Raw genomic sequence first — 26,849 nt, forward strand, 5'->3', positions numbered from 1 at the left:
ACAGGCACAGTTTAAGAAAAAGTTTTAAGAAAGCAACCATCACATTCTCCCCCCAAAATGTAGACTATTAGAAAGAACAGCAGCTCCAATTAGGATATAGAAATATATGAAAAACAGCAAGCACGTAATCTTCTGGTAATGTCAAGACAGACAGTCTACCATTAACAGGCTGTACCAAGCAAGTTCACCAACTTATTGTTTGCAAACATCTCACTTCAAAAGCCCAACTCCATTTTTTTTTTTTTTGAAGATTGCAGTTGGGCTTTTGGACCAGAGCTCTTGAAAAGAACACAACCAGTTTTCTTTGTGCAAAATGTTTCCATTTTATTTGATGAAGAATGTGAAGAATGTGGAGCTGGTAGGTTATGCAGAAGACACATTAATTGTCAATGTCCCCTTAATGTCACTGAACTTCTTAGAGCTCAAGTCCACCACGACACACCTGGGGCCACCTCGGTAAGGGATGATGTTGATATTGGTCACAGATTGCTGATTTTTCTTCAGACAAGGTATTCTGTAAAAGAAAGCAGTGGCTTTGGTGAGATAACATTTTAACAGTGTATGACATTTACATGGCCTTTCAGTGCTATGCATTCATAGAACACACCATGATGGCCATTCAAAATAAAATACAAAGTCTGATGCCCAAAGCAACCATTCAGGAGTTTAAAGCACATGTAACAACCACCATTCCCCAAAAAAATAAAGCTAAAGCCAAGGCTTTAAACAAAAAGGTTACTTACCTGCTCTGAGCAATGGTATTGCACAAAGCAGCCCAGATCCTCTTCCTGGGTCCCTTGCCAGTGCTTCTGGCTCCTTCCTCCTGCCAGGTGCCCCCACAACAGCAGCCGCTTGGCTCACACTGCTGCCAATCACAGCCAGCAAGCCAATCAGGAGCGAGTCTCTGCAAAGGCAAGGCCCTTGTATACATCACTGGAACATGAGGGGGCTCAGGCAAGTATTGGGGAAGGGGGGGGGGGGTTCTGCTGCACACAGGTTTATCTTCCTGCATAGAAAGTATGAAGGTAAAAACCTTGTGCTTTACCACCACTTTATGCGACACGGCACTGCGTCGCCTTTTTGTGCAATGTGGCTCCCCATACAAATGGATGTCCTTTTCTTCCCCCACAAATAGAGATTTTGGTGGCATTTGATCACCTCTGCGGTTTATTTTTTGTGCTATAAAAAAAAAATATTTTTTTTGAAAAATGCTATATTTTTTACTTTGCTATAAATATGGCAAAAAAAAAATATAACAAAAATAATATATTATATATCCAAAACACAAGGGTTTATTGGTTTGCACAAAAGTTATAGCATCTACAAAATAGGGGATAGTTTTATAGCATTTTTATTTTATTTTTTTTTCAATTTATGGTTACTGCAACATTATGGCGATACATCGGACACCATTTTGGGACAATTGTCGTTTTTACAGCGATCAGTGCTATAAAAATTAAACGATTACTGTATTAAAAAAACACTGGCAGTGAAGGGGTTAAGTGTGTCTTAGGGAGTAGTTCTAACCGCTAGGGGGCGTGGCTACGAGTGACGTCACTGCTCCCGATGAGGGGGAGCATTCGATAAGTGACATGTCACTAAGAACAGGGAGAGGTTGTATTGACATCTCCCTGTTCAGCACAGTGACACCACATACCTGTAACACCCATTTGCCCAGCCGTGCCATTCCGTCAACTTAAGGGATCGTGCGGCAGTCCTTGAGCCGTTAAGTAAAAGCCATTAGAGCAAAGTCACGTTAAGTAGGAAAAGGTCTGCACAAAGCTCTTCAGAACACCAGCTGGTGTCCCCTTTGATAGGCCCACAGCTGACTAAGGCACCAGAAGTGTAGCTAAAGCACAAAGTCTACGCGATCTTGCAAGGTCTATACTTACAAGGCCCAAGGACAGATGGAGTCTCCATACAATCCATGCTCGCCAGTGATACCAGACAGCTTCCTTCAAGCACTTGGGTCTCAGTATTCCTCCCTCAAGTTGCCCACCTGAGGCCTCCATCTTGTGCCCAAAAAGGTCAGCATCCCCTTACCTCAGGCTGGACGACTCCACCCTGGGCAAGACCTAGAGCTCTGTGTGCCCCCAGATTAGTCTACTTCAGAGCCTGCCTCTGGACTAGGCTGGGGCTATACCGTATATACTCGAGTACAAGCCGAGTTTCAGCAATTTTTTTGTGCTGAAAATGCCAATATTCATAATGCAATCTGCATATACATACCTTTAAAATATAAACACTGCTGGCAGAATCAATTAAAATGTTACCAGTAGTTTCACGTAAATTTCCCTCCTGACAAACTGCACTATACATTGTGTTCGTCAGCATGGATGACTAACTGCCACACCATCCATCACAAAAAAAAAAAAATACTTCTGCAGACTAGGTTCACACACTGCTGCAAAGCAAGCCTTCCAGTACTACTTGGATGCAACTTTGGTGCAATTCCAGCGTGAATTTGTCCCATAGAACAAACATTTATCAAATTAGTACAGAAACCTTTCCCAAAATAGCTCATTGCCAAGTTGCAAAAACCACTATTTCCCTGGCATGCGATGCAAATTGCATGTAAAATGGCACTAGTGTGAACTAGGCATTAGCGCAGAGAAAGATGGGGTGTGGCTGGGCAATGTGGTCACATGCTAGTGACTATTAGACCGCATAGCTATATTTAAAAACACTGTTAATAGGAATGTTGATATCCTTGATCTCCTCCAATTGGTTTGTAACATTCATGTATATAGACATGCGATTTGGCTTTATTTCGCTCAGCAAAATCATTTTAGGGTGTCCATATTCTACTACATATTGGGGGGGAACCACACCCTACATCTATTGGATACGATGGATAATGAAACTATGGCTGAGCCTGATGTTTGCTGAAAGGTGAAGAGTTTGGGTGTGTTTGCGGCAAAAAATTCGAAAGCCGCGGACCACCCTTTAAAAGTCTATGGGAGAAATCAAAAGTGCCAATTTAAAAAAAGGTTAATATGCAAGTTCTTATCATAAAACGTGTTTGGGGGACCAGGGTCCTGCCACAGGCGACATGCATCAATGCAAAAAGTTTTTTTTTTTTTTTTTTTAAATGTCAGCGATTTTAATAATGCTTAAACAAAACTAAAAGTGACAATTTGTACCTGGGGGAATCTTTAGTATGCCTGTAAAGTTGTGCATGTTTCCAGTGCTTAGAACAGTCGCTGCACAAAATGAGATTTTTTTTTAAGAAAAAATAATTTAAAACCATTTGCAGCTATAATGAATTGTCGGGTCTCGGCAATACAGATACAAGTAATTGAGCCACCCCGTTACCAGGCCCTTTGGGCCTAGTATGAATTTTAGGGGAACCCCAAACCAAAAAAAATGTTTTTTTAAATGGCGTAGGGTCCCCCTCAAAAGCTATACCAGACCCTTATCCGAGCACACAACCTGGCAGGCCGCAAGGAACGCGGGGGGCCAGGGACTTGTCCCAAACTGTGGCTTTTGAATTTTGTGAAATAGTAGGGGGTACAATTTACCCCATTACCAATTCACATAAAGGGGCTGGAATCTGGGGGTCCCCTTTGTTAGAGGGGGCTTCCAGATTCCAATAAGCCCCTTGCCCACTGACACAACCACCGGGCAAGGGTTGTGGGGGGAGGGGGGGGGGGGAATATGAGGTCCTTTTTGACATCCTCCAGGTTGAGGGCATGTGGCTTGGTACTGTTCAGGTGCACTCCCCCCCCCCCCCCCCCAACCAGGTTGCGTGCTCGGATAAGGGGCTGGTATGGATTTTAAGGGGGGACCCCTACACCATTTCTCCCCCCCAAAAGGGCACAGGGTTTCACTTAATATCCAGACCTAAAAGGCCTGGTATGGAATTTGGCGGGACCTCCACACTTAAGATTTTGGTTCGGGGTTCCCCTTACCCTTCATACCAGACCCAAAGGGCCTGATAATGGACTGGGGGGGGTTGACCCATTCCATTTCTGCAATGACTTATCTGTATTGCTGGGACCCGACAATTCATTACAGCTGTGAGTAGTTTTTAAATGACAGTCCCCCTTTAGAAATGTTATTTTGTGCAGGGACTGTTCTGAACACTGAAAACATGCGCTACTTTGCAGGCATACTATAGACCCCGGTACAAAATTTAAGGAATATTTAACCTTAAGAGGAAAGAAAAAAAAACCCTGCTCCCGAAAAAAAACCGGCAGTTTTAAAAACTTTTTTGCATTGATACATGTCCCCTGGGGAAAATTAGCACTTTAGATTTTTCATGTTAGTGTCCCATAGATGGTGTTCGAATTTTTTTTTATGCCTGTTCTGCTGCAAAGGGGGGGGGGGGGGGACGCTGGCATGGTGTTTGGCTCATCCCTAATGGACACCTTCCCCTTTGTAAAAGCGCTGCAGAATCATATTTCACACTTACTCAATATGGATAGGCTCTTTTACCAGCCCGCTGCCTTCCACTGTCAGAACGGCGTTGACAATGTCCTGGGAAATGGGATTGGTGAAAATAATCTCCAACTGGAGAGGCTGCCTCACACGTGCTTCACCTGTTGTCTGTAAGAGAAGGGATAAAGGGTCATTCCACCCAAAAATGTATCCAATTTATAGACAAAGTGCTGGGCAGAGTCACTCATGGCTTCTGCTATTTTTATAGAATCGCAGATATCCTGAATGGCCCAGCCCTTCAGAATTCCCACAAATCCAGAGTCATTCTCATAGATATAAACTAAATAGTGTAGTGTTCATAGACCAGGTAATGCAAGGGCACATCTTACCTCTGGAAATTAGACATTAGTTTTTTTGGGGGGGGGGGGGGGGGTAATTTTTTGGGGTGGACCATTTGACAGGAGTTTTCAGTTATTATATTATACCTTTATCACGATGGGTTGGGACCTCAGCTTCATCACCGAATCCACCAGTAGTTTGCCTCCTTTCTCATCTTCACATAGCGCAACAGCTTTGATCATATTATCTGTAGTTATGGCAGCTTCATACTGAGCATATGGTATTAAAAAGGGTATATTTTTTTCTAAGAAAGAGAGAACAGATTTAATGAATTCTACAGAAGGGATATAATAAAAATAAAAAAAAAATAAAAAGCGCAAATCTAGATTTCCTTGAATGACTGCATACACAAAAAAAAAAAAAAAAAAAAAAAGTACCACTCTAAAAGCTACTCATACTGCTTGTTAGGGTGCATCATAATCCCATTGTACGCCTGTTTAGCATGCTTGCTTTAAAGAGTTCCTGCCTCCAGACCACCATTCATGTCAAATCTCAAATGCATATCTTAACACTAGGCAGGGTACACAGTATTATCTACGATTAGCGCCAGTAGCCCCCTACCAGTAATCAACTGTCTTCTCCCGGCAGGGACTGGCAAGAATGATTCTCCCATTAACACTGAGAACCTTGCTCCATGGCCTTAATAGGTTTCACAGTCTAGCACTTTGTCTTATGCATATCTATTGACAGAAAATAAAATTACTGGATAAAAAAAAAAAAAACTACAAATTATAGAAAGCCAACTGCAACTTCCTGTGAGATAAAACACAAAAACAATTTTCAATATTAAAGTTGTGCTAAACCTATATATAAAGTGAATTTGTGCAAATATTGATTATGCTACACTTCCATATAAAAGTGACCCCCATGCAATTAAAGACTTTATCACAATGTCACTGTAAATAGTCCATTACAGACCTCCACACACATAAAATAATGTTTGGGGGTTCCAAATACTTTTCTAGCAAAAAAAAAAAAAAATATGATTTTTACATGGAGAGAGGTGGCAGAATAGGCATGGTATGAAAGTTAAAGAGACGCAGTGCCAAAGCGCAAAAAGTGCTCTGGTCATTTGACAGCCAAAGCCTCTGGGGCTGAAAAGGTTAATGATTAAGAACTGCTCAGGCTTGTCCACACACACACACATATTATATATATATATATATATATATATATATATATATATATATATATATATATATATATATATATATATATATATTTTACTTGGAGACATGGATGTTCTAGTGCCAACTTTTTACTTTAGAAAAAGGTTTCTTGGGCATCATGCTAACTCAAATCATAGTGATACAAGTCGCATGCATAGAAATACAAAATTATGCAATGGCGACATCCCTCACTTTCTGGACATTTGTTACTGTCCGCTACTTAAAAAGTATTTAAGATTGAGCATTAGCATGACTGACAGGAAAAGATTTTCCCAGGGAGGTCAAAACTCTGCCTCCAAATTTCAGCATAGGTTTGCCTTGCTTGCAAGTGCAGCAACAGTCACAACCCCTGCTTAAAGGGTCATTCCACCCAAAGTTACCATACGTTGAAAACTGTTAGAGAGCTGGACATGCCTCAGTGTCCAAATATCCTTAAATTATACATTTAGGACTTTACATGTGGGTTGCCAATTTTGGACCCCCCACTATGGTTATCATGTAGGGTTTCCACTGTTGATTTGCCAAATACAAAAATTACAAAGACCACCCAAAAACAAGCAGATTGGAGCAGGCTTGAGAACTATAGCAATGAACTCGTTAGTGAAGCATTTAAGAAACAAGTCAGTTGCCCAACATGCTCCACATTTAACATGTTACTTGCGAATGGGCTGCTCCTTCAATAAAATAAGTATCTGCAAGCATACCTTCTTTAGGTTCCAGGGTTACAGATTGCACTTCCCTCAGGATCTCTTTTACTTGGGCATTCGTGTATATAATTGCTGTAGCAGTCATCTTGAGTTGTACACTTATCTTCTCAGAACTTATGCTTTGCAGCATCAGTGTGTAAGTGACATCCTGACCAATCTGGGGTTCATTGTGTGTAAAAACACCCTTAAAATCTGGTTTTGCCTCTGGCTCTGTGTCGTTGACTGAGAGGGCCACGAGTGAAATAATGGCATTATTAGTATTTCTGGACAGCATAGATGAACAGATGGACTCTGCCTTATTGAAAATCTCCCTCTCTTCCTTGCTTCCTGAAAAAGGAAAAAAAAATAAAATAAAAAAAATATATAAAACCCAATGAGCTGGTTTAACCCCTATGCTCCATTTTTAGCATCTGAAAGCTAGAAGTGAGAAATGGTCATCTAAGTTTGTGTTTTGGGGGGGGTCTTACAAAAGTGCAAATTTCTCTGAAACTTCCATTTGCCCCTTACAACTGTCAGAATTTGTGAAAGAGACCCCCCCCCCCCTATTCTGGAAGCATCCAACCTCTAAAGAAAAAAAAATTTGACCCCGCAGGGGGTTGCAAATACACTAAACCATTAGCAGACAGAAACACAGCTAGTTTTACAGAATTCCTGCTAAATCCCGACTACAATATAAAAGATTTGAGTGGATGCAAACCCAAAATCGTATTTTTTGGCCGGCACAATGTACGGGATTTCAGATCATCTGTGCCCAGTCTTGCCACAAAGAGTTAATCCATCCCTGAGCAATCCTCCTGTTTTCTCACTGAAAAAAGATAAAATACCTGGTTGGTTCTCCCCCCACCCTGCTGTGACAGGTGATTTACACATCTCATGCACAAGCCTGAGACAGGCATTCTTTTTTTTAATTCCCACCCCCACTACTTTTCTGAAGTCATGTGGTTACTTTCCTGGGTTTTGACAGGATGTTATTGATCATAGCAGAATTTAGTGCAAGAAATACACAGGAGAAAATGCATGCTGGCAAGGGGAGGGCAGGGAGTCTACCGACATCACGACACCAACCGAGCTTCAGACAACAGACCCACCCACAGAATCTGCAGTTCCAGTTCTCAACTGACAGGAGGGTGACATTTGACAGGTAATGATACATGCAGGAGGCATCTATATCCTTAGATAACCACTATGGCAGCAGTTTAGAAAGGATGAGAGTGGATTTGTAACCTGTATGGAGTTAAATATTTGTAAATTTGTTAATTGCACCTCTTGTAAACTGGTGACAATTGAATGTACCCCAACAATGTTTGTTTATTTGTGCAAATGTTAAGCAAAATATTTTTTGCTAAAAAATACACTAATGTTCACAACACAAAATTCCTGCTAAAGCATGGTTCACATGTGGCCATGTTTACCTGCACAGGCAGTCCCATTTATGTCAATTGGAATGCAACAGCTGCTGTTCCCAATCTGACATCCTTATGGGTACATGACCCCGAACACAGAGTGTGAGATCAAGGACATGCCTGCGGACCTACATGGATGTAAAATTGGAGGCAACGGCTCTGTTCGTGTAGGTGCTACATCCCAAATGACATCAGTGGACTGCCTGCACAGATGCATGGAATGCCTATGTACAGGGGCGGACTGACCATTGAGTCACTAGGGCACTGCCCGGGGGCCCCATGCCACTAGGGGCCCCCCCCCCCCCCCCATCAGGGATGCCAGGCTCAGTAAAACCAGGGACAGTATGTAAAAATCTGTTTTTTTTACATCTGTTCCTGATATGTCCGAAACCGACATGCTTTTGATGTGAAAATCCCGAGATTTTAGCTGCCCCGCTTCTGCACTGCCTCCTGGCATGGTGGCCATCTGTAAGCCCGGGGGCCCCATAATCTTCTATTGTCTGGGGGCCCCATGAGTTGTCAGTCCGCCCCTGCCTATGTATCTCTAATGATATGCTGTGTGAACAAGGCCTTAGGACCCTTTCACACATGATCCATCAGGTCTGCTTTTTTTGGACCACCCATTGTTCTTTATGAAGAGGCCGATTCCACATCCATCTAGCAGATCAGATCTAAATGGCCAGGTGGTCCATTTCCATCTGACCGCCCCGTAGAGTATAGCTGGCTGTGTCCATGTCCACTCTGCATCAGACCTGTCATCTGCCTGGTCCTTGTGAGAGAGGGTCTTACCAGGAGTGGCCGGTTGTTTTAGTAGGGGGGGCTGAAATTACACGTATGAGTTTTCACTTAAAGCCACATGATTAAAAGCCCAAGGCTTTAATTGGCTTGAAAAAGGTTCCGCTCAGGGCACAGAGAATTGCACCCTGAACACCCACTTGTCACAATAGCAAATATTTGCCATCATCTTCTGGCTACTCATGAAAGATTGGGTTGGCCAGGAGGAGAAGCTGAGGAAGCCATGGAAGGGGGGGGGGGGGTATCCGGGTCTAAACCGACCCCCATGTTTTTTTGAGATAGAAAGTGACTGAAGATGGTCCCTTTTCTCTGCAGCACTACAAATGAAGAATCTTCATAAAAATGACAGGGATCCACACTTGCGGTTACCATGTGTCAGTGGATATAGGAGTGATCACTGCCTATATCCACTGTACTACAGGGGGAGCTTAGTAAACATATTTGGAATCTGAGGCCAATTTGCATCTCCAAGCCCTGGAAGCTTATTCCAACCTGTGAAACTCTGACTATCGCTGCAGAAGGAAGAGAAAAAAAAAAAAAAAAAAAAAAAAAAAAAAAAAAAGTGTACCTTCAGTATACTTATAGTTGTTGGTTAGGTCGGCACGTCTACTTGAACCGATGGCCTTGGTGCTGATAAATTTTCCAATTGCACTAGTTTGTGTGTTTATTCTTATTCGCTTATTAGAGTAAACTAACCAGTCTACTAGATCGCCGTTCACTTCACAAAATGTAAAAGGAGCATCGTATGGCTTGTCAACATCACCTTCCTTAACTGCGTTCACAGAGCATGGTCCCAAGCGGTATGAACCTAAAAATAGTATGAACACAGTAAAATGGTTAAAGGGTCTTCAAACACCAATCTAAAGTTTCACTTCCCTCCCCATCTGCTTATTTTACATTCAAAGCTGCAGCCTACTCTTAAGGGAGAAACCTCATAGTATTTATAAAAAATTATATATATATATATATATATATATATATATATATATATATATATATATATATAGATGAACTTGCATGAGGTCATCCCTGCAAATGTATCAAGACATGCCGTTTGAAATCTCCACACCTGTGATCATCCTGGCATAAGCTTCCTTGATCTCGGCAATAGGGCTTCATCACCAAGAGGCCACTATCAGGGTTCCATCCACAGGAGTTGACCACCATTACCCCCCTCCACAAGCACACTACCTCCAAAACCCCCAAAACACCCCCCCCCCATCCATTGAGGGCATGCTTGCGCCCCCCCCTGACCAGGCTGCATGTTCAGATAAGGATTTTCCTGAGTGGGGTTGGGGCACACAGCATTACCAGGACAAGGCAGAGAATAAACCCATTGCCAAATGCTACAACCCTTCCTCACTCCATCATAAAATGTCACTGGTGGTAATTTCCAGTTAGAACACCAATCTTTAAAGGGGGTCCTAAAGCCTGGATATTTTACCTTAAAGGCATTCCAAGAGTTTGTACCACCCTGCTGTATTACTTACCAGTAGGGTTGTCACCTCATCCCTTTAAAACAGTACACATATGAATTACACAGGTTCTGAGGCCAATTAAGGTGGTAATTAGACTGATTTGGTGCCTTACCTGCGTTAAATTGGCCTCAGAACCTGTGTAATTCATATGTGTTCTGTTTTAAAGGGATGAGGTGGCAACCCTAATTACCAGAGTTCCTTCTTGCTGTGCCCATTGCAGCAGCATCTGCTCAGAGAGCAGCAGACGCAATTGGCTCCTGCTGCCAATTAAATCCTGAGAGCATGAGGGTGGGGCTGAGCTGCACCGGCAAGTGACACAGCCCAGATTGCCATCAAGCCCCCCCACCACAGCTGTGCCCTCATAGAAAGTGGCTTGCCAAGAGGCAGCCAAAGCACAGACAGGAGACCCAAGGAGAGAACAACTAGAGCCAGGATTATATAGTTTAACAAAACTGATCTTTCCAAGAGGCTCTAGCCCTTTTAGTTTAAAGTAAAAACGTCCCGATTTTTTTCAAGATAGACAAATGTTATGTATGGTTTCCCTACCTTTGCTTCTCTCTTGTGGAGTTGAATCCACAACTTGCCATCCATCATATTTGGATCCAATATCTTTTCTGATAAACCAACCTTCATCCCACACATGGAAGTTCCTGTAAAAGGAAGTTAACTTTTTTTATATTTTCTTTGCCCTCCATAAGATGAATTGCATCAGTAAAGATTCATGTTTATAAGTTGCACTTACCTTTTTAGAGAACTAGGGATGTGCCAGCATAATTTGACCTCATGCACACAGACATTAAAAATTGTTACAAACCTACAGAATTGTTTGCACTTCTATGTTAGAATATGTGGCCATCACACACACACACACACAGGTTAAATGTATGCCCAACATGTTTTACCAACCATGTGCTGTTTAACTTCCTGCCTTGGGAAGAAAACATCACATTGCTGCCGTCAGAAGAGAGCTTTGTGTAAGGTTTATTTTTACCATTTGTGTCCCATTGGGGGGGGGTGACTTCCCTTACTTTGTGCCAAAGCCAACACAGGAAGTGGAAGGAAATCACTGAAACTGAAGGGAATCTTAGGGCTGCTTGCATAGGAAGGTACCCCCCCCCCCCCTTACTTTTTTTTTGGGGGGGGGGGTTTACCAGCAATGGTAAAACAGGACAAAGTGAGACAAAAAAAAAAAAAAAAAAAAAAAAAAAAAGTCCCTCCTATCCAAAATGAAAATACGCTTTATTCATACACCGTAATGGTACAAAAACAAAAAAAAATCCCCAGATGTAGTTGCACCACCTTAAAAGCGGGAGTTCACCCGAAAAAAAAAAAAAAAACTAACATTAGATTGAGGCTCATTTTGTCAAGGGGAAATCGGGTGTCATTTTTTAAATCGAAGCAGTACTTACCGTTTTAGAGATAGATCTTCTCCGGCGCTTCCGGGTATGGTCTTTCGGGACTGGGCGTTCCTATTTGATTTGATTACATCGCGTCACGAGTACCCGAACGTCGGTGTGGCTCTATACGACGCCTGCGCACCGACGTTCAGCTACTTTCGGAAAATCGTGACGCGATGTATGCGACCGTCGGAAGCCTGTCAAATGGCTGCGAGACTGGGCGTTCCTATTTGATTGACAGGCTTCCGACAGTCACATACATCGCATCACGATTTTCTGAAAGTAGCCGAACGTCAGTGCGCAGGCGCCGTATAGAGCCGCACCGACGTTCGGCTACTCGTGACGCGATGTATGCGACCGACGGAAGCCTGTTAATCAAATAGGAACGCCCAGTCCCGGAGACCATACCCGGAAGCGCCGGAGAAGCTCTAAAACGGTAAGTACTGCTTCGATAAAAAAAAAAAAAAAAAAAAAACCACACCCGATTCCCCTTGACAAAATGAGCCTCAATCTAATGTTAAAAATTAAGTTTTTGGGTGAACCTCCACTTTAATGTGATCCCAAACCAGAGTTTAAATTAGTTACATGTAATTAAGGAATTCCCCTCAGCCACAATGCATAATGACTGTACATAACTTTATACAGGTGAAACTCGAAAAATTTGAATATCGTGCAAAAGTTCATTTCACTAATGCAACTTAGGTGAAACGAATATGAGAGTTCAAGCAATGATTTATCATAATTGATTATGGCTTACAGCTCATGAAAACCCCAAATCCACAATCTCAGAAAAAAAAAAAAAAAAAAAAAAAAAAAAAAAAAAAAGACATGCAATCAAAATGCCATACATAGAACCTCTGAAAAATATAAGCATGCATGTGTAGCGCCTGGTTACTTCCAAGTACCAGGGCTTTGTTAAATGTAGAGGGGGTGGAGAAATCAGAGTTAATTAGCTCTGATCCAGTTAATTTATTCTGTCTCAGCTTGGCTGTGCTGTGGGCTTATTCTGTTGTTCCTGAGGTGCTGTTCCCACCCCAGGACGATAGATGGCAGCAGTGGAGTCGAGGTTTGGGCGCTCAAAGCAGCCCATCAGGAGGGTTTTTCCTCGCTGTGCATGCTGGGGGAGGGTATTAATGAGACAGACGCCATTGGTCTGGGTTCTTCGAGTGAAGCACCCACCTTTAGGGTGACTGCATCATGGTGCCCCGGCGAAATGGCCTACCAGGCCGGGGTGCACGTGCCACACGGCGTTTCCCGGGACCATGTTGGTCCGGAACATTTAAAGCTGTGGCGGGGCCCCAGTAATCAACTAGGTCCCCAATCCTGAGAAGATCTCAAGTGAGATAGCTGTTCGGTGGGAGAGCCAAGAGAGGCTGGCAAACCACCGGGGATCAAGGGAACCGAATACTAAAAGGATGGACGCTGGTCACCTGTCAGTCGGTCACCTGTGAACTACCTGAAGGAGATCCATGCCAAAGTCTTTTAGAGCAGTGGTCATCAACCATCATTTGCTGCTCAGTGATTGCAGTATGCTAGACTGCATCTCCCCATGGTAATACATAAAACCTGGTCTGTTAGTGGGCCTTGTAGGGCAGGGTTTATGACCACTGTTTTAGAGGATTACCTCTGCTACCTCAATCCTAAGGAGGGTCTGTGGCAGAGACTTTTCCTCTAAGTTCGAGGAATACTCTGGCTGCCAGGTCAGTGAGAGGCCTGTCCAGGTACGCTATACCCACTCCGGTGGAGTGGCGAAGAAGACCAAGTGTTGTTGAAAGTAGGACCGTTTCCCTTTTGATATGCCTGAATCTGCCATTTGTCCTTCAACTCTATCACCACAAAGTTTAGACGGTGGAGGAGCCACCCAAAACAAACTAGCACCTCCTTCGGGGATAGTGCTACACATTTGTAGTCAGTACTTGGTTTGGGCCCTTTTGCAGCAATTACTGCCTAAATGTGGCATGGCATGAAAGCCATCAGCCTGTGGCACTGCTGAGGTGTTATGGAAGTCCAGGCTGCTTCAATAGCACCTTCAGCTCTTCTGCATTGTTCCGTCTTATCTTTCTCTTGACAATGCCCCATAGGATTCTCTATGGGGTTCAGGTAAGACAAGTTTGTTGTTCAAGAGTGGCTTGACAAGAGGAATACGACATTTGAAGCCTATGTGCCATCTCTGTGTGTGGAGACTCTTGATGCACTGACTCCAGCCTCAGTCCACTCCTTGTGAAAGTCTACTACTTTTCAATGGCCTTTTTCCCCCCTGACAATTCTCTCCAGGTTGCGGTCATCCCTGCTGCTTGTGCACCTTTTTCTTCCACATAACCCATTAATGTGCTTTGATACAGCACTTGGAAACATCCAACTTCTTTTGCAATTAACTTTTGAGGCTTTCCCTCCTTATGGAGCGTGTCAATGATGTTTTTCTGCACAACTGTCAGGTCAGCAGTCTTTCCCATGATTGTGATTCCTACTGAACCAGACCGAGAGACCATTTAAAGGCTCAGGAACCCTTTCCAGGTGTTATGTCTTAAATAGCTGATTAGAGTAGGACACTTTGAGCCTAGAATATTGCGCCTTTTCATAATATAATTTGAGGATTGTGGATTCTCACGAGCTGCAAGCCATAGTCACCACAATTATGACAAATCACGGCTTGAACCATCTTGCTTTGCATGTAATGAGTTTCTCATTAGTTTTACATTTTAAGTTGCATTAGTGAAATAATGAACTTTTGCACGATTAAAATTTCTCGAGTTCACCTGTAAAGGAGCAGGGTCATTACCACCTGAGGCAACATTAAGTTATATTGTATTCCAGCTAGAACCAATTATGTTAGTTCCAGAGCAGAGTACAAAAAGATCCCATCTTACCATATACTGTCAGCTGTATCACGCAATTCCCTGCCATTCTCATCAAAGTACCGATCAACAATGAGATTTCCATCAGTGTCATGAGCAGAAGCAAAGTTTGAGATTGTACGTGCAGGGATTCCAAGACATCTGAGCACTAAGAGAAAAACGTGTAAATAGACGAGCTTCCTTTTTAAGAAAAGCACAAATAAATCTAGATAAACATACAGAGTAAAAAGCATTAGTGAAAGTTAACCTCATGTTCGAGACAAATTTCACTTAAACTTCAAGTTTGTTTTGGGTCATTGTGGGGGAAAAAAAAAATGCAACAGCTAGCGGGAGGATAAGAGCCCCCGCTAGCTGACTAAGCAGGGTTCGGGGGAGGTGCAGTCATATGAACTTTATCCTTTAAATGTTATGGAAGCCCAAACAGCTGTGTTTTTTGTTCAAATGCCAGGATCGCCAACAGGCACAAATTTATAGGGCATACCAGGCCCATGGGTCTGGTGCGGATTTAAAGGGGAACCCCCCCCATGCCAAAAAGACGTGGGGTCCTCCCAAAATCCAGACCCGAGCAGCAGCCCAGTCGGTCAGGAAAGGGGGTGGGGGGAGGGGGGGAATGAGTGAGCAGCACCCCCCCCCTCCTTAACTGTGCCAGGCCGCATTCCCTCAACATGGGGAGGTAGGTGCTCTGGGGCAGGGTGACGTCACCACCCGGAGCATGCTGGGACTCACATCATAATAGGCCTATATAAATTGGTGCGAGCCGCGCACTCGGCATTACAGCGGGAGGGAGCGTCGAGTCAACACCGGAAGAAAAGGGAAGAAGGCTACGAGGAAGATAGCAGCATCAGCGCAGCCCGGCAGAAGGTACCAGGGAGAGTGGAGAGCAGAAGAAGAAAGCAGAGAAGACAGAAGACCCCAGGAGAGCGAAGACCCCCGGAGCTGACTAATAAAATTAGCTCGTCCCCACCCCCTTTCCTGACCGACCTGCTGCTCTGATATGGGTCTGGTATGAGTTTTGGGGGGCCTGGCATGCGTTTTTTTGTTAAAATTTGGCGTGGAGTTCCCCCTCAAGATCAGCAGAGTACAAGTCGCATGCCAAAGTCGGAGCGTGCAAGACTGCAATCCAACTTTGATCCTACTTCAATGATATTCAATGGAGTGAAGTAGGATCAAAGTCGGACCAAAGTAGTACAGGGAGCATTTGCAAAGTCGCTCCGACATGTGTCGGACCAGTTAAGACGGCTCCCATAGAGAAACATTCATTTTCACACGTCATGAGCTCCCAATGTCGGCGCGTTTGTCGGACTAGTGTGAACCCGGCCTAACACACAAGTCCTGCACTAAACATTTGCTAAAGAGACCACACATGTACAAACCAGTGCAGAGGACTCCTGCATACACCCAACATTGTCCATATCTGACAGGTCCACTTTCATTCCATTTACGAAGAATGTAAGCGCTTCCATTCCATCTTGTGGGTTCTTCTCCTCCACTATAATCCCCACTCCAATTGCCAACAATAACTCCATTGTCATCTGGACTGTTAACCTAAAAGCAGAGTGAAAAGGTTACATTTTTGCTATAGCCCAGAGCTCCTATACAGTGAGAAGACACCCCCCCCGCCCCAACACAGACTCTTAATTGTCAAAGGAACCGGACAATTTACGATAGGCGTGTAACATTGCAGGCTCTACCATTTCTGATACTTTGGCCAAGAAAAAAAGAAATACAAAGAAATACACGAAAAAACAAATTTATTCTTTTGAATGCTGTACAGATCAGCCATCAGATTCTTCTTTCAGACAGCCAACCTAGGCTACATTTACACAGTCATGTGGCAACCCACGATAAACAAGTCCACAACCTGAAAATGGAAGCATGACTCCTTGTTAAAGCAGCCCTGGTATAGACCAATTAAGAATCCTCCAACAATCCCCTTCATATGCTTCCTCTTGTAATTCTCTGAATAAATGTAGCCACAAGAGGGAATCCAAAGTGGAGAAGTTATCACAATTTGTACATTCAAGCTTGGCATCACCCTCTGATGCATTGGCCAGTGCCATTATGCACTGGTGTAGTGGTTAGCACTGTCACCTAGCAGTAAAAAGGGTCACTGGTTCAAATCCTGACCACAACACCATCTGAGTTTTCTTAAAGACCCTACCCGATTTTTTTTTCATGCTTCCATGGGTGCCCAACTGTAGTTTTGCAGCAGCTGGAGGACCACAAGTCCCATGGTGCATTGCAAGGCTGACAGTTACAAGCACAACTCCCAAAGGCAGAGACATGATGGGACTTGTAGTTTGGAAACAGCTGGAGGGCCACCCATGCTTAGGATCTACTAGCAGCAGTACAGTTTCCCCATGGTTAGGCCCTTCCAGTGTACTCACCATAGCACTTAGTATTCTTGATACATAGGATGGGTCTCCTCTGCGAGAAAGATCTTTAGCAGCACTTGTTCTGTACTCATTACTACTGTCCAGCATTTTTAAGCAGATGTCCAAAATGCCTTTTTCAAACTGAAAAAAAAATATATTTTTTATATAAATAAAAATTCCCCATTCTGTTAGAAAATTTTAGATCAATTTTTTTTTTTTTTTTTTTTTTACAAGAGTTGGCTCCCCCCACCTGTTTAATGCATACATGCCAAGCAATTATTACCTCTAAGAGCTCACAGTACACCGGCACTCAATTCCTGTTAAAAACACCAATTGTAGCCATGGACTTACCACCCGCTCAGCTAGCCCCTGCCTCTGGAGGGATTATGCAGCTTTTAGACCAGTAGGCACTACATAGGTCAAAAGCACCCGCAAATTACATCCACATGGGCCCCCCCCCCCCCCAAAATATTCAGTAGGCTACATATGCCAGATTCGTGCATCTGGTGCAGGGGAGACCCCCTATCAGGGAGCCAGCAGGAAGGAGGAGTATGCGTTATTTGAAAGTGGACTTAACCTATACTTGGCTGCCATTGTCAATATTGATAATGCTGACTGCCTGACTCCATCAATCCAAGGGCATCTATTCACACTATGAAAGATTCCCAGCTTTATTAAATCACCCCATTGTGCTTGGATTTCAACTGACAGCTTTTTGCCGGCTTTTGAATAAAATTGACAAGACTTCTACTTTAAGAAGTTGACGTTTGTCTTCCGCAGACTGCCTAAGGGAGTGGGAGTACTCACTTCGCCCACCACCTTCAGAGTACTCTCAATCACAAGAAACTATCTGCATATGGCACATACTTTGTAAAATCTATTAAATTACCAGCATTTACTCAGGATTTTTAACAAGTTTGTAAAATGTCTGCGAGTATTAACAAGTATGATTGGCTACTACACATGAATGGGCAGGAGAAGTAAAATCATGGCAAACCATACCACGGAACACCACCTATTTTTTAACCAGGTCACAGCAAAAGCAGCCAAAATATGAACATGAATGAACACACACACACACACACACACACACACACACACACACACACATATATATTTTGGGCCTCAAAAAGTTACCTGGCCAAAATCCCAGGGTCTCTGAGGAGGGTTTTCACTTGCACTTCCCACGAAAAAGGTTCCACTCTCATTGAGAACATATTCCTTCCTTGCAGCATCATCCTCCATGTACACTGGGTCATCTAGCGGAGGTAAGGAAAGTAATATTTAGGTGACATTACTACATGCAATTCAGCAATAACATACTTTGTGGTAAAAAAAAAAAAAAAAACCTTTAAATGAATGTTCCAGGTCTAATGCCATGCCAAATTTTTAGAACTGAAAGAGGAATTTCACCAAGACCCCTTTCACACTGGGGCATTTTTCAGGCACTTTTGGGCTCTGTAGTCCCGTTAAGCACTCCTAGACATTGGTTTCTTTCAACAGGCTACTAAAAGATGCACTTGTATGGTAGACTGAATCTCTGCAAAGATGGGAGACTGAGACCCTACTACACAGTAGGGGTAGCACAAAATAAATAAAAGTTGAGGGGCATAGGTTCACATCGTTTTATCATCTGTTCTCCTAGCTTCCTATATGGCTGCAACAAAGTGAAGAAGAAATAGAAAGAAAAAAATAAAAAATAAATAAAAAAAAAAAGCACAAATTTACACTCTGCAGAGTTCAGTGAGGAGAACTCTGGGAGCCGATTGAAGGAAAGGGGGGCACTTGCCAAAAACCAGAGCTGAAGCCATCAATCACAGGCTGTGCGCTGGAGATCCCTCCCCATCACCTTCCCTCGTGTCTGAAGTGATTCCTGCTGATAGAGGAACAGAGAAGCAGACGAGCCCTTGTTCACATTGGAGCGATTTGACAATCTGCAGCCCATTGCTGGCAGTGGCGCCATGCTAAAAATCGGTGCAACGCCAGCTTTACAGCACCGATTTGCAAAAGTAGTTCTTGTACGATTTTGGCCACAGCCTCAATAGACATCTGCATGAAGCCCCACTGAAATGCAGCTTTGAAGATTGTGCCATTTCAGATGAAGTTGCACGATTTCAAAGCCATAGGACTTAGTGCTCTTAATTGTGCCAAGTGCAGACTATAGAGCAGGGGTCTCCAAACTGTGGCCCGAGGGCCAGATGTGGCCCTTTGCTAGCCTTTATGCGGCCCTTGGGGCACAATTCCTTCCACTGATATGAGGCACTATTTTTCCCACTGACACCAACAATGGAGCACTATATTTTTTACCGCTACCAATGATGGGATACTATTCCTCCCAATAGGGGGGAATACTCCTATTGACCACCAACCCTGAGGCCATATTTATTCTCACTGATGCTGGGCCTGTGACATTTTCTGCCCCTGCTGGCCACAATCCGGCCCCCCTAAAGTCTGAAGGACAATAAAGTGGCCCTTTGTTTGAAAAGTTTGGAGACCCCTGCTATAGAGGGCTAGGCTTTATTCAGATTTCATGCCTGAAGTGTACAAACCCTTTAATTCTAACCATTAGGTCTCCTGGTGTACCAACACAATAATGAGTAGATTTGTGAACTTTTGGTTGTGTGACATTTTTATTGATTCTGATGTAATGCTTCTTCCCTCTTACCGCCTGCCATTGCTCCCTCACCCTGTCGAATGGTTAGCATTAAAAAAAAAAAAAAAAAAAAAAAAGGGGGGGGGGGTGGGGGGGACTACTGAGTAAATAACCCAGGGAACAGTTACACAGGTCAGTACAGAGAGCTTAACTAGGTGTATGCATTTTGCACATAATACCTGAACACCAGGGGTTGAAAAGCAGTATGTACGCCCCAATGCTGTGGAATACATTACTCTGCCCACTCTTGATCTGAAAACCCACAAGGTAACGTCCAATAACTGCGTCAGCCGGTGACTTGATAGCGATTACCATGGAGTGGTCAATGTTGGTTTTGGAGGTAGCATGCCAAGATTGTTCATTGCTGGAGCCAAGTATTATTTTGGAGCTTGAGTGGCCTGTAACAATTACAAGATAACAGCAATGCTGTTGAAGTTAATGTACACACTTAATATTCTACATTAAACCATTTTTCATTTGGAGCAAATATATGCTGCAAAAGGATGAGAAAAATAAACCACCACACACCCTACACACTTTGGATTTAAGAGTTGCACTCAAAACACATGACAACCCCGCTGAGCACTACAAAAAGAAGGGCCATGCTACCAGCCCATTCTTGGATTGTCTCTCCATAGAGCCCCGCTTTCCCAGTTCCACTGATAACAGTGAGCAGAGCCTTTCCAGGCATACCAATTATTAGGGGTTGTAAAGGTTTGTTTTTTATTTTCTAAATAGGTTCCTTTAAGCTAGTGCATTGTTGGTTCACTTACCTTTTCCTTAGATTTACCTTCTAAAGGTCCCCCCCCCCCCTTTTGTCTGAATTTCTCCTCAGTAAACTTGCCACCATCATCTGAGTGGTGTTTAGTCAGCCAGAACAGCTTACTGAGGAGGAACAGGAAGTGAGAAATTCAGACAAGGAAAAGGTAAGTGAACCAACAATGCACTAGCTTTTTTTTTTTATAATGTATGTATGTATGTATGTATGTATGTATGTATGTATGTATGTATGTATATATATATACATACATACACACACACACACACACACATATACACACACACACCAAAAGTTTGGACACACCTTCTCATTCAAAGAGAATTCTTTATGTTCACGACTATGAAAATTGTAGATTCACACTGAAGGCATCAAAACTATGAATTAACACATGTGGAATTATACATAACAAAAAAGTGTGAAACAACTGAAAATATATTTCATATTCTAGGTTCTTCAAAGTAGCCACCTTTTGCTTTGATTACTGCTTGGCACACTCAAGAGGTAGTCACCTGGCGCAGCACCCCATCCTTCTTGGTCAAATAGCCCTTACACAGCCTGGAGGTGTGTTTGGGGTCATTGTCCTGTTGAAAAATAAATGATGGTCCAACTAAACGCAAACCGGATGGAATAGCATGCCGCTGCAAGATGATGTGGTAGCCATGCTGGTTCAGTATGCCTTCAATTTTGAATAAATCCCCAACAGTGTAGCCAGCAAAGCACCCCCACACCATCACACCTCCTCCTCCATGCTTCACGGTGGGAACCAGGCATGTAGAGTCCATCCGTTCACCTTTTCTGCGTCGCACAAAGACACGGGGGTTGGAACCAAAGATCTCAAGTTTGGACTCATCAGACCAAAGCACAGATTTCCACGGGTCTAATGTCCATCCCTTGTGTTCTTTATCCCAAACAAGTCTCTTCTGCTTGTTGCCTTTCTTTAGCAGTGGTTTCCTAGCAGATATTCTTCCATGAAGGCCTGATTCACACAGTCTCCTCTTACCAGTTCTAGAGATGTGTCTGCTGCAAAAGGTGGCTACTTTGAAGAACCTAGAATATGAAATACATTTTCAGTTGTTTCACACTTTTTTGTTATGTATAATTCCACATGTGTTAGTTCATAGTTTTGATGCCTTCCGTGTAAATCTACAATTTTCATAGTCATCAAAATAAAGAAAAAAAAAAACACATATATATATATATATATATATATATATATTCTACATTGAAGATGTACAATGCTCAAAAACAGCTTTTGCGATTTGTCTCGATTATGTGTTACAGTGCATGGATGGCCAATATTTGATAACTTAGCAAAAAAGAACCGGATGGTGTTTTTACTTTTCCCCTGTAAGCAGAGGCGTATCTAGTGAAAATGGCAAGCTCTGAAACTGCGCCCTTGTCAAAACATTTGAAACCCATCTTTCAGATAACCAGGGACACGGCGGGGACAGAGGAACACTGGGGACCACTGGTAGCTGATGCTGAATTTTTTTGGGGGGCACGCAAACTAAAAAAAAAAAACACAACACACAATTGCAGCCACTGTGCTCATCAAGCGCAGCCACTACCCTATGTGGATGCGGTCTGGCCAGTCATCGGCCATATTGGGTGCACCCGTCACTCCCCTCCCCAGGCAGAAAGAGAAATATTAGCAATTGCTGTGCTGGAAGCTACATTAGTGCGGGAGGACGGGTGCAGGTTTTTTCATGCAGGGGGGTGGCTTTTTGCCGCCCCCCTCCCTATGGCGCCCATGGCACATGCCATACTCTAGATACGCCACTGCCTGTATGTATCCAGCTAGGGAGAGTTCCCTTTTCTTCTGGTCTTGAAGATACAGGACGCAAGATTCTCCCCAAAATAAGATTAATTCCCATCCAAGACACTTGTAACCAGAACATTTGTCCCCATTAAAAGATTTGCTTTTATCTCTCTCATGACAACTCTAAAATGTAGAATTACCCCCACACTTTACAGTTTGAACAGACCGGACTACTGTACTTCCCTGTCCTCCTGTCATAATTACAATGATTTTAACCAGCTTGCATATTGTATTTTTATAGCATTGAATACAACCAAATGCATTACCTATCTGAGTCCACCATATCAGGTTGTCTTCAGGTTGCACGTCCCTGTTGAACACGACTTTCATGCTGAATGGCTCACCTCTCCTTACAACAAGCTTTTCAGTCATGAACTCATTGGTCCTATGTGCAATAGTATTTGAGCTTCGCTGAAGGTCCAGGTTAATAACCTGCAAGGCTAAAAAGAAAGACAGCCAATATACTTTTTATAACGTTAAAACGATTCTCATGGCATAAAAAAAAAGAAAAAAAAAAAAAAAAAGAAAAAAAAACCCCCCCCCCCCGCACACCAAACACAGGCTACCAAGACATCCAGGGTACTTCTTCCCTTCCATTCTCCCCCCCACATTTCTGTTGGCGCTCACTGGGCAACAGGAATGAGGCAGGCCAGAAGAGCAACCAGAGAGCTATAAAAGTTGAGGATTCTGGATGAGCTTCTAAAAACATACCTCAAAATTTACTTCTTGCCCTGAATAATATCAAAAGGAAATATGAGCCACACTCCGAAATGTCTCTTAAAGGGGTTGTAAAGGTAAATGTTTTTTCACCTTAATGCATCCTATGCATTAAGGTGAAAAAACATCCGACGGTACCGCCGCCCCCCCCCCCTGAACCCCCGTTTTACTTACCTGACCCCTCGAAAGTCCCGCACGCGTCCACGTGATGCTCTTCGGTTCCCAGCCTGCCCGTTGATTGGCTAGGCTGGACGGAATGATAGCGGCGCACAGGGGGCGAGTGATACAGTCGACGCATGAAGGTGGAAAGCTTTTGCGAGGAGAAGCCGAGACAGCCGCCGAGGGACCCCAGAAGACGTGGATCAGGGACACTCTGCGCAAAACGAGCTGCACAGTGGAGGCAAGTATAACATGTGTGTTTTTTTTTTTATATATATATATAACAAAGTTTGCCTTTAGTGTAATTTTAACCGCTAAACCCCCGGACCCTTTTGGTGGTTAAAGACCGGGACACTTTTTGCGATTCGGCACTGCATCGCTTTAACTGACAATTGCACAACCATGTAACACACACACACACACACACACACACACACACACAAATAGAGCTCTCTTGTGGTGGTATTTGATCACCTCTGCAATTTTTTTTTGTGTGCTATAAACACACAAAAATAAAATTCAATACTTTTTACTTTTTGCTATAATAAATATCCCCCAAAAATATTTATAAAACAGTTTCACAGTTTAGGCCGATACGTATTCTACATATTTTGGGAAAATATTGATTTGTAGAAGCTATAACTTTTGCACAAACCAAACAGGGGATAGTTTTATGGCATTTTTAATATTTTTTTTTACTAGTTATGGCAGCGATCTTTATCGTGGCTGCGACATTATGGCAGACACATCAGACACCATTTTGGGACCATTGTCATTTTTACAGCGATCAGTGCTATAAAAATGCACCGATTACTGTAAAAAAATGACACTGGCAGTGAAGGGGTTAACCACTAGGTGGCACTGCAGGGGTTAAGTGCTCCCTAGAAAGCGATTTGTGATATTAGGGGGCGTGGCTACACATGACACATCACTGATGTTCCTTCTCAACCACAGGGAACGGTCCACAGGGTCACTAGGCAGAATAGGGGAATGCCCGTGCCATTCTGTCAACGTAAATAGGTGTGTAGTGGTCGGCAAGTGGTTAAAAGAATTATTGCAAGAACTTTACATTTGAGGAAGATGGGGACACCCCCCCCCCCCCACACACTAATAGTAGCCATTAGGGACCATTCACACAATGTGCATTGTAATGTGCTGCTCACTAAGAGCCCTTTCACACTGGTGCGTTTTTGCCACATTTTCATGGTAAAAATAGCACTATTAAAAACGCTCATAAAACGCTCCCCATGCATCTCAATGGACCCTTTCACACCGAGGCATTGCACTGGAGGAGCATTGAGAAAAGTCCTGCAAGCAGCATCTTTGGAGCAGCTTTTGAGCGCTGAGAAAAAAAAAAAGCTCCAAAAACACCCCTCTCCATTGAAATGAATTGAAAATGCGGTAAAAACACTATTTTAACGCTCCGCTATAGGCGTTTCCAGTGTGATAGGGCTCTAAGAGTCAACACAATGACTAGCTGTAATCTATTGTTCTAATCTAACACCAGTGTACTATATTGGTGTGCACTGGGTAAAAGCAGAATATGCATGCGATCACAACATAATGCAGTGTTGCTTTAAGGTTAAGAAAATCAAGTATTTGACAAAAATCATATATACATAGGATTCACCCTGGGGACTTTGAGTGAGGCGAGTTTGGTCAGCCAAAAAAACAAAACAAAAAAACACGCACACGCACACACACTCTTAGGGCCCTTTCACACCACTGGTGCGTTTTTGCCGCGTTTTCACGCTAAAAATAGCGCTATTAGGCTGCATTCACACTATAACGCGGCATATTTTGCCGCGACAAATTGCGGCATATTGTACCGTGATTTGCCGCGACAAAACGGGTAGTTTTAACCTCTTTTTTTTTTTTTTACAACACATTGTTGTCTATGCCGAACGCCGCCTGAAAAAAAAAAAAAAAAAGGGTCCGGGACTTGTTTTCAGGTGGCAGGCGTTTCGGCGTGAACCATCTCATAGACAACAATGTAAAATCGCCCCTCCAGCGGCACGAGCGTCGGGCGTAAATACGCCAAGGTGTGAATGCAGCCTTAAAACGCTCCCCATGCCCCTCTCCATTGAAATGAATTAAAAACGCGGTGTTTTACCGCGATTTTAACGCTCCGTTTTTACAGCGGTTTTTAATTCATTTCAATGGAAGGGGCATGGGGGGGAGCGTTTTAATAGCGCTATTTTTACCGCGAAAAACGCACCAGTGTGAAAGGGCCCTTAGACCTCTTTCACATTGAGGCGTGGAGCCGCGGTGACGGTAAAGCCGCGCTATTTGTAGCGGGGCTATACCGTCGTATTTACCGCGATATTCGGGCGCTAGAGGTGAGGTTTTAACCCCACTAGCGGCCAAAAAAGGGTTAATACCGCCCGCGTTGCAGCCGGTATTACCGCGTTTTCCCATTGATTTCAATGGGAAGGCGCGGTATAGGAGCGGTGAACACACCGCTCCTATACCGCAGTAAAGATGCGGCTAGCAGGACTTTTGGAGCGCTCCTGCTAGCGCACCGCTTCAATGTGAAAGCCTTCGGGCTTTCACATTGAACACTACAGGGCAGGTTTTTTCATGCGGTATAGCAGCGCTATATTTATATGCAAGAAAAACGCCTCAATGTGAAAGGGGCCTTAGTGAGTAGAATGCTCCTCGAGAATTTTATTTTAATTTTTTTGGGTAAAATTACCAGCTAATAGTATCTTGCCAAACAGAGAGGAGTTTGTGCAATTTACAGGTACACATCCATGTCAGACTCTGTCCACCCTCACCAACTTCAACTACCCAAACTTGCACTGCACTATCACTCAGTGCTTTAGAAGAATATATATTTGCCACAAAACGTAGCAATGTTTAAGCTCTTCCTACACCTTGGCAATCCTAGCTAACCTACTGTTTGTCAACCTACCCACAGTGTTGCGGTTTCACTAACCTTTCACTGCAACAGGCATGATTGCTTCACTCTCCAGGCTGCAGAGCACTGACCATGGGTGTTCCAGGTGAGCTTAAATTGCCTAAAACGGAGAGGTGCAAAACCTGAAGTGGAGTCTTCTAATCTTGAGCAGGAGACCAGGCTAACACATCCTGATAACATACCAACCATGGTCATAACCAGGGCTGTGGAGTCGGTAGATAAATGTTTCGACTCCTAAATGTTTCGACAATCTAAATTTAGTAGAAGTCGGAGTTGGAGTCGGTGCATTGTTTGCTGACTCCGACTCAGACTCCAGGTACCCCAAATTTCCTCTGACTCCACAGCCCTGGTCATAACACCAGTCATTTCCCTGATAAATTGCCCCCCAAAGAAAAAAAAATGCTGGTAGTGCCCCTCCCGAGACTAGACTCTGGATCTGCCCCATGTTTACTGCATGACCCAGTATTACTTCCCCCTAAGCACGCCGCAACGGAAAATGGACATGGAAGAGTGGGCGTGGCTTAAATGGACGTGGCTCGGAAAGGGGCGTGGTTAGAGTCTGAGATAAATGAGGGATGGAGAAAAAAAGAAAGAAAGAAAACCACAATAAAAATGTGTGTATTCCAGAAAGTTTAACAAATCGGCAGATAAAGATTCTCCAAACCCCTGAGGTAGCGCTTTAATCATCCCGGCACCATGGTTGTTATGGTATCAGGGTGATTGAAGCGCATTATTTCTATTATTACATTGTAATATAAAATGAAATCATTCAACTCGCCATAATGCAGAATCAGTGGAAGCCCTGAGCGTGAAACCTACCACCAGATGCCAGCAGAGTCCGT

General features: G+C 43.5%; 1 protein-coding gene across 1 annotated transcript; it reads right to left on the reverse strand.

Moving 5' to 3' along the window:
- Positions 1–298: 298 nt before the first annotated feature.
- LOC120918609 (protein-glutamine gamma-glutamyltransferase E-like) lies at positions 299–26,126 on the reverse strand. Its single transcript, XM_040330281.1, has 13 exons — positions 26,026–26,126; positions 22,478–22,651; positions 19,791–20,009; positions 18,096–18,217; positions 16,971–17,099; positions 15,957–16,128; positions 14,596–14,731; positions 10,878–10,981; positions 9,422–9,661; positions 6,653–6,982; positions 4,866–5,023; positions 4,415–4,548; positions 299–514 (listed from the first exon to the last, which is right to left on the reverse strand). Exons 1-13 carry the CDS (start codon positions 26,042–26,044, stop codon positions 364–366), a joined length of 2,088 nt encoding a protein of 695 aa, XP_040186215.1. The 5' UTR covers positions 26,045–26,126; the 3' UTR covers positions 299–363.
- Positions 26,127–26,849: the final 723 nt, after the last annotated feature.

Source organism: Rana temporaria, chromosome 12 (assembly GCF_905171775.1).
Source record: "Rana temporaria chromosome 12, aRanTem1.1, whole genome shotgun sequence".
NCBI classification, from domain to species: Eukaryota; Metazoa; Chordata; class Amphibia; order Anura; family Ranidae; genus Rana; species Rana temporaria.

Excerpts from the sequence above, each read along its gene's own strand:
- LOC120918609 (XM_040330281.1), bottom strand. Across the intron at positions 14,732-15,956 it reads TGCAGGAGTCCTCTGCACTG|TGCTCAGATGTCTTGGAATC; the intron begins GTTTGTACATGT and ends TTTTTCTCTTAG. Across the intron at positions 10,982-14,595 it reads GATACAGCTGACAGTATATG|GAACTTCCATGTGTGGGATG; the intron begins GTAAGATGGGAT and ends TTCCTTTTACAG.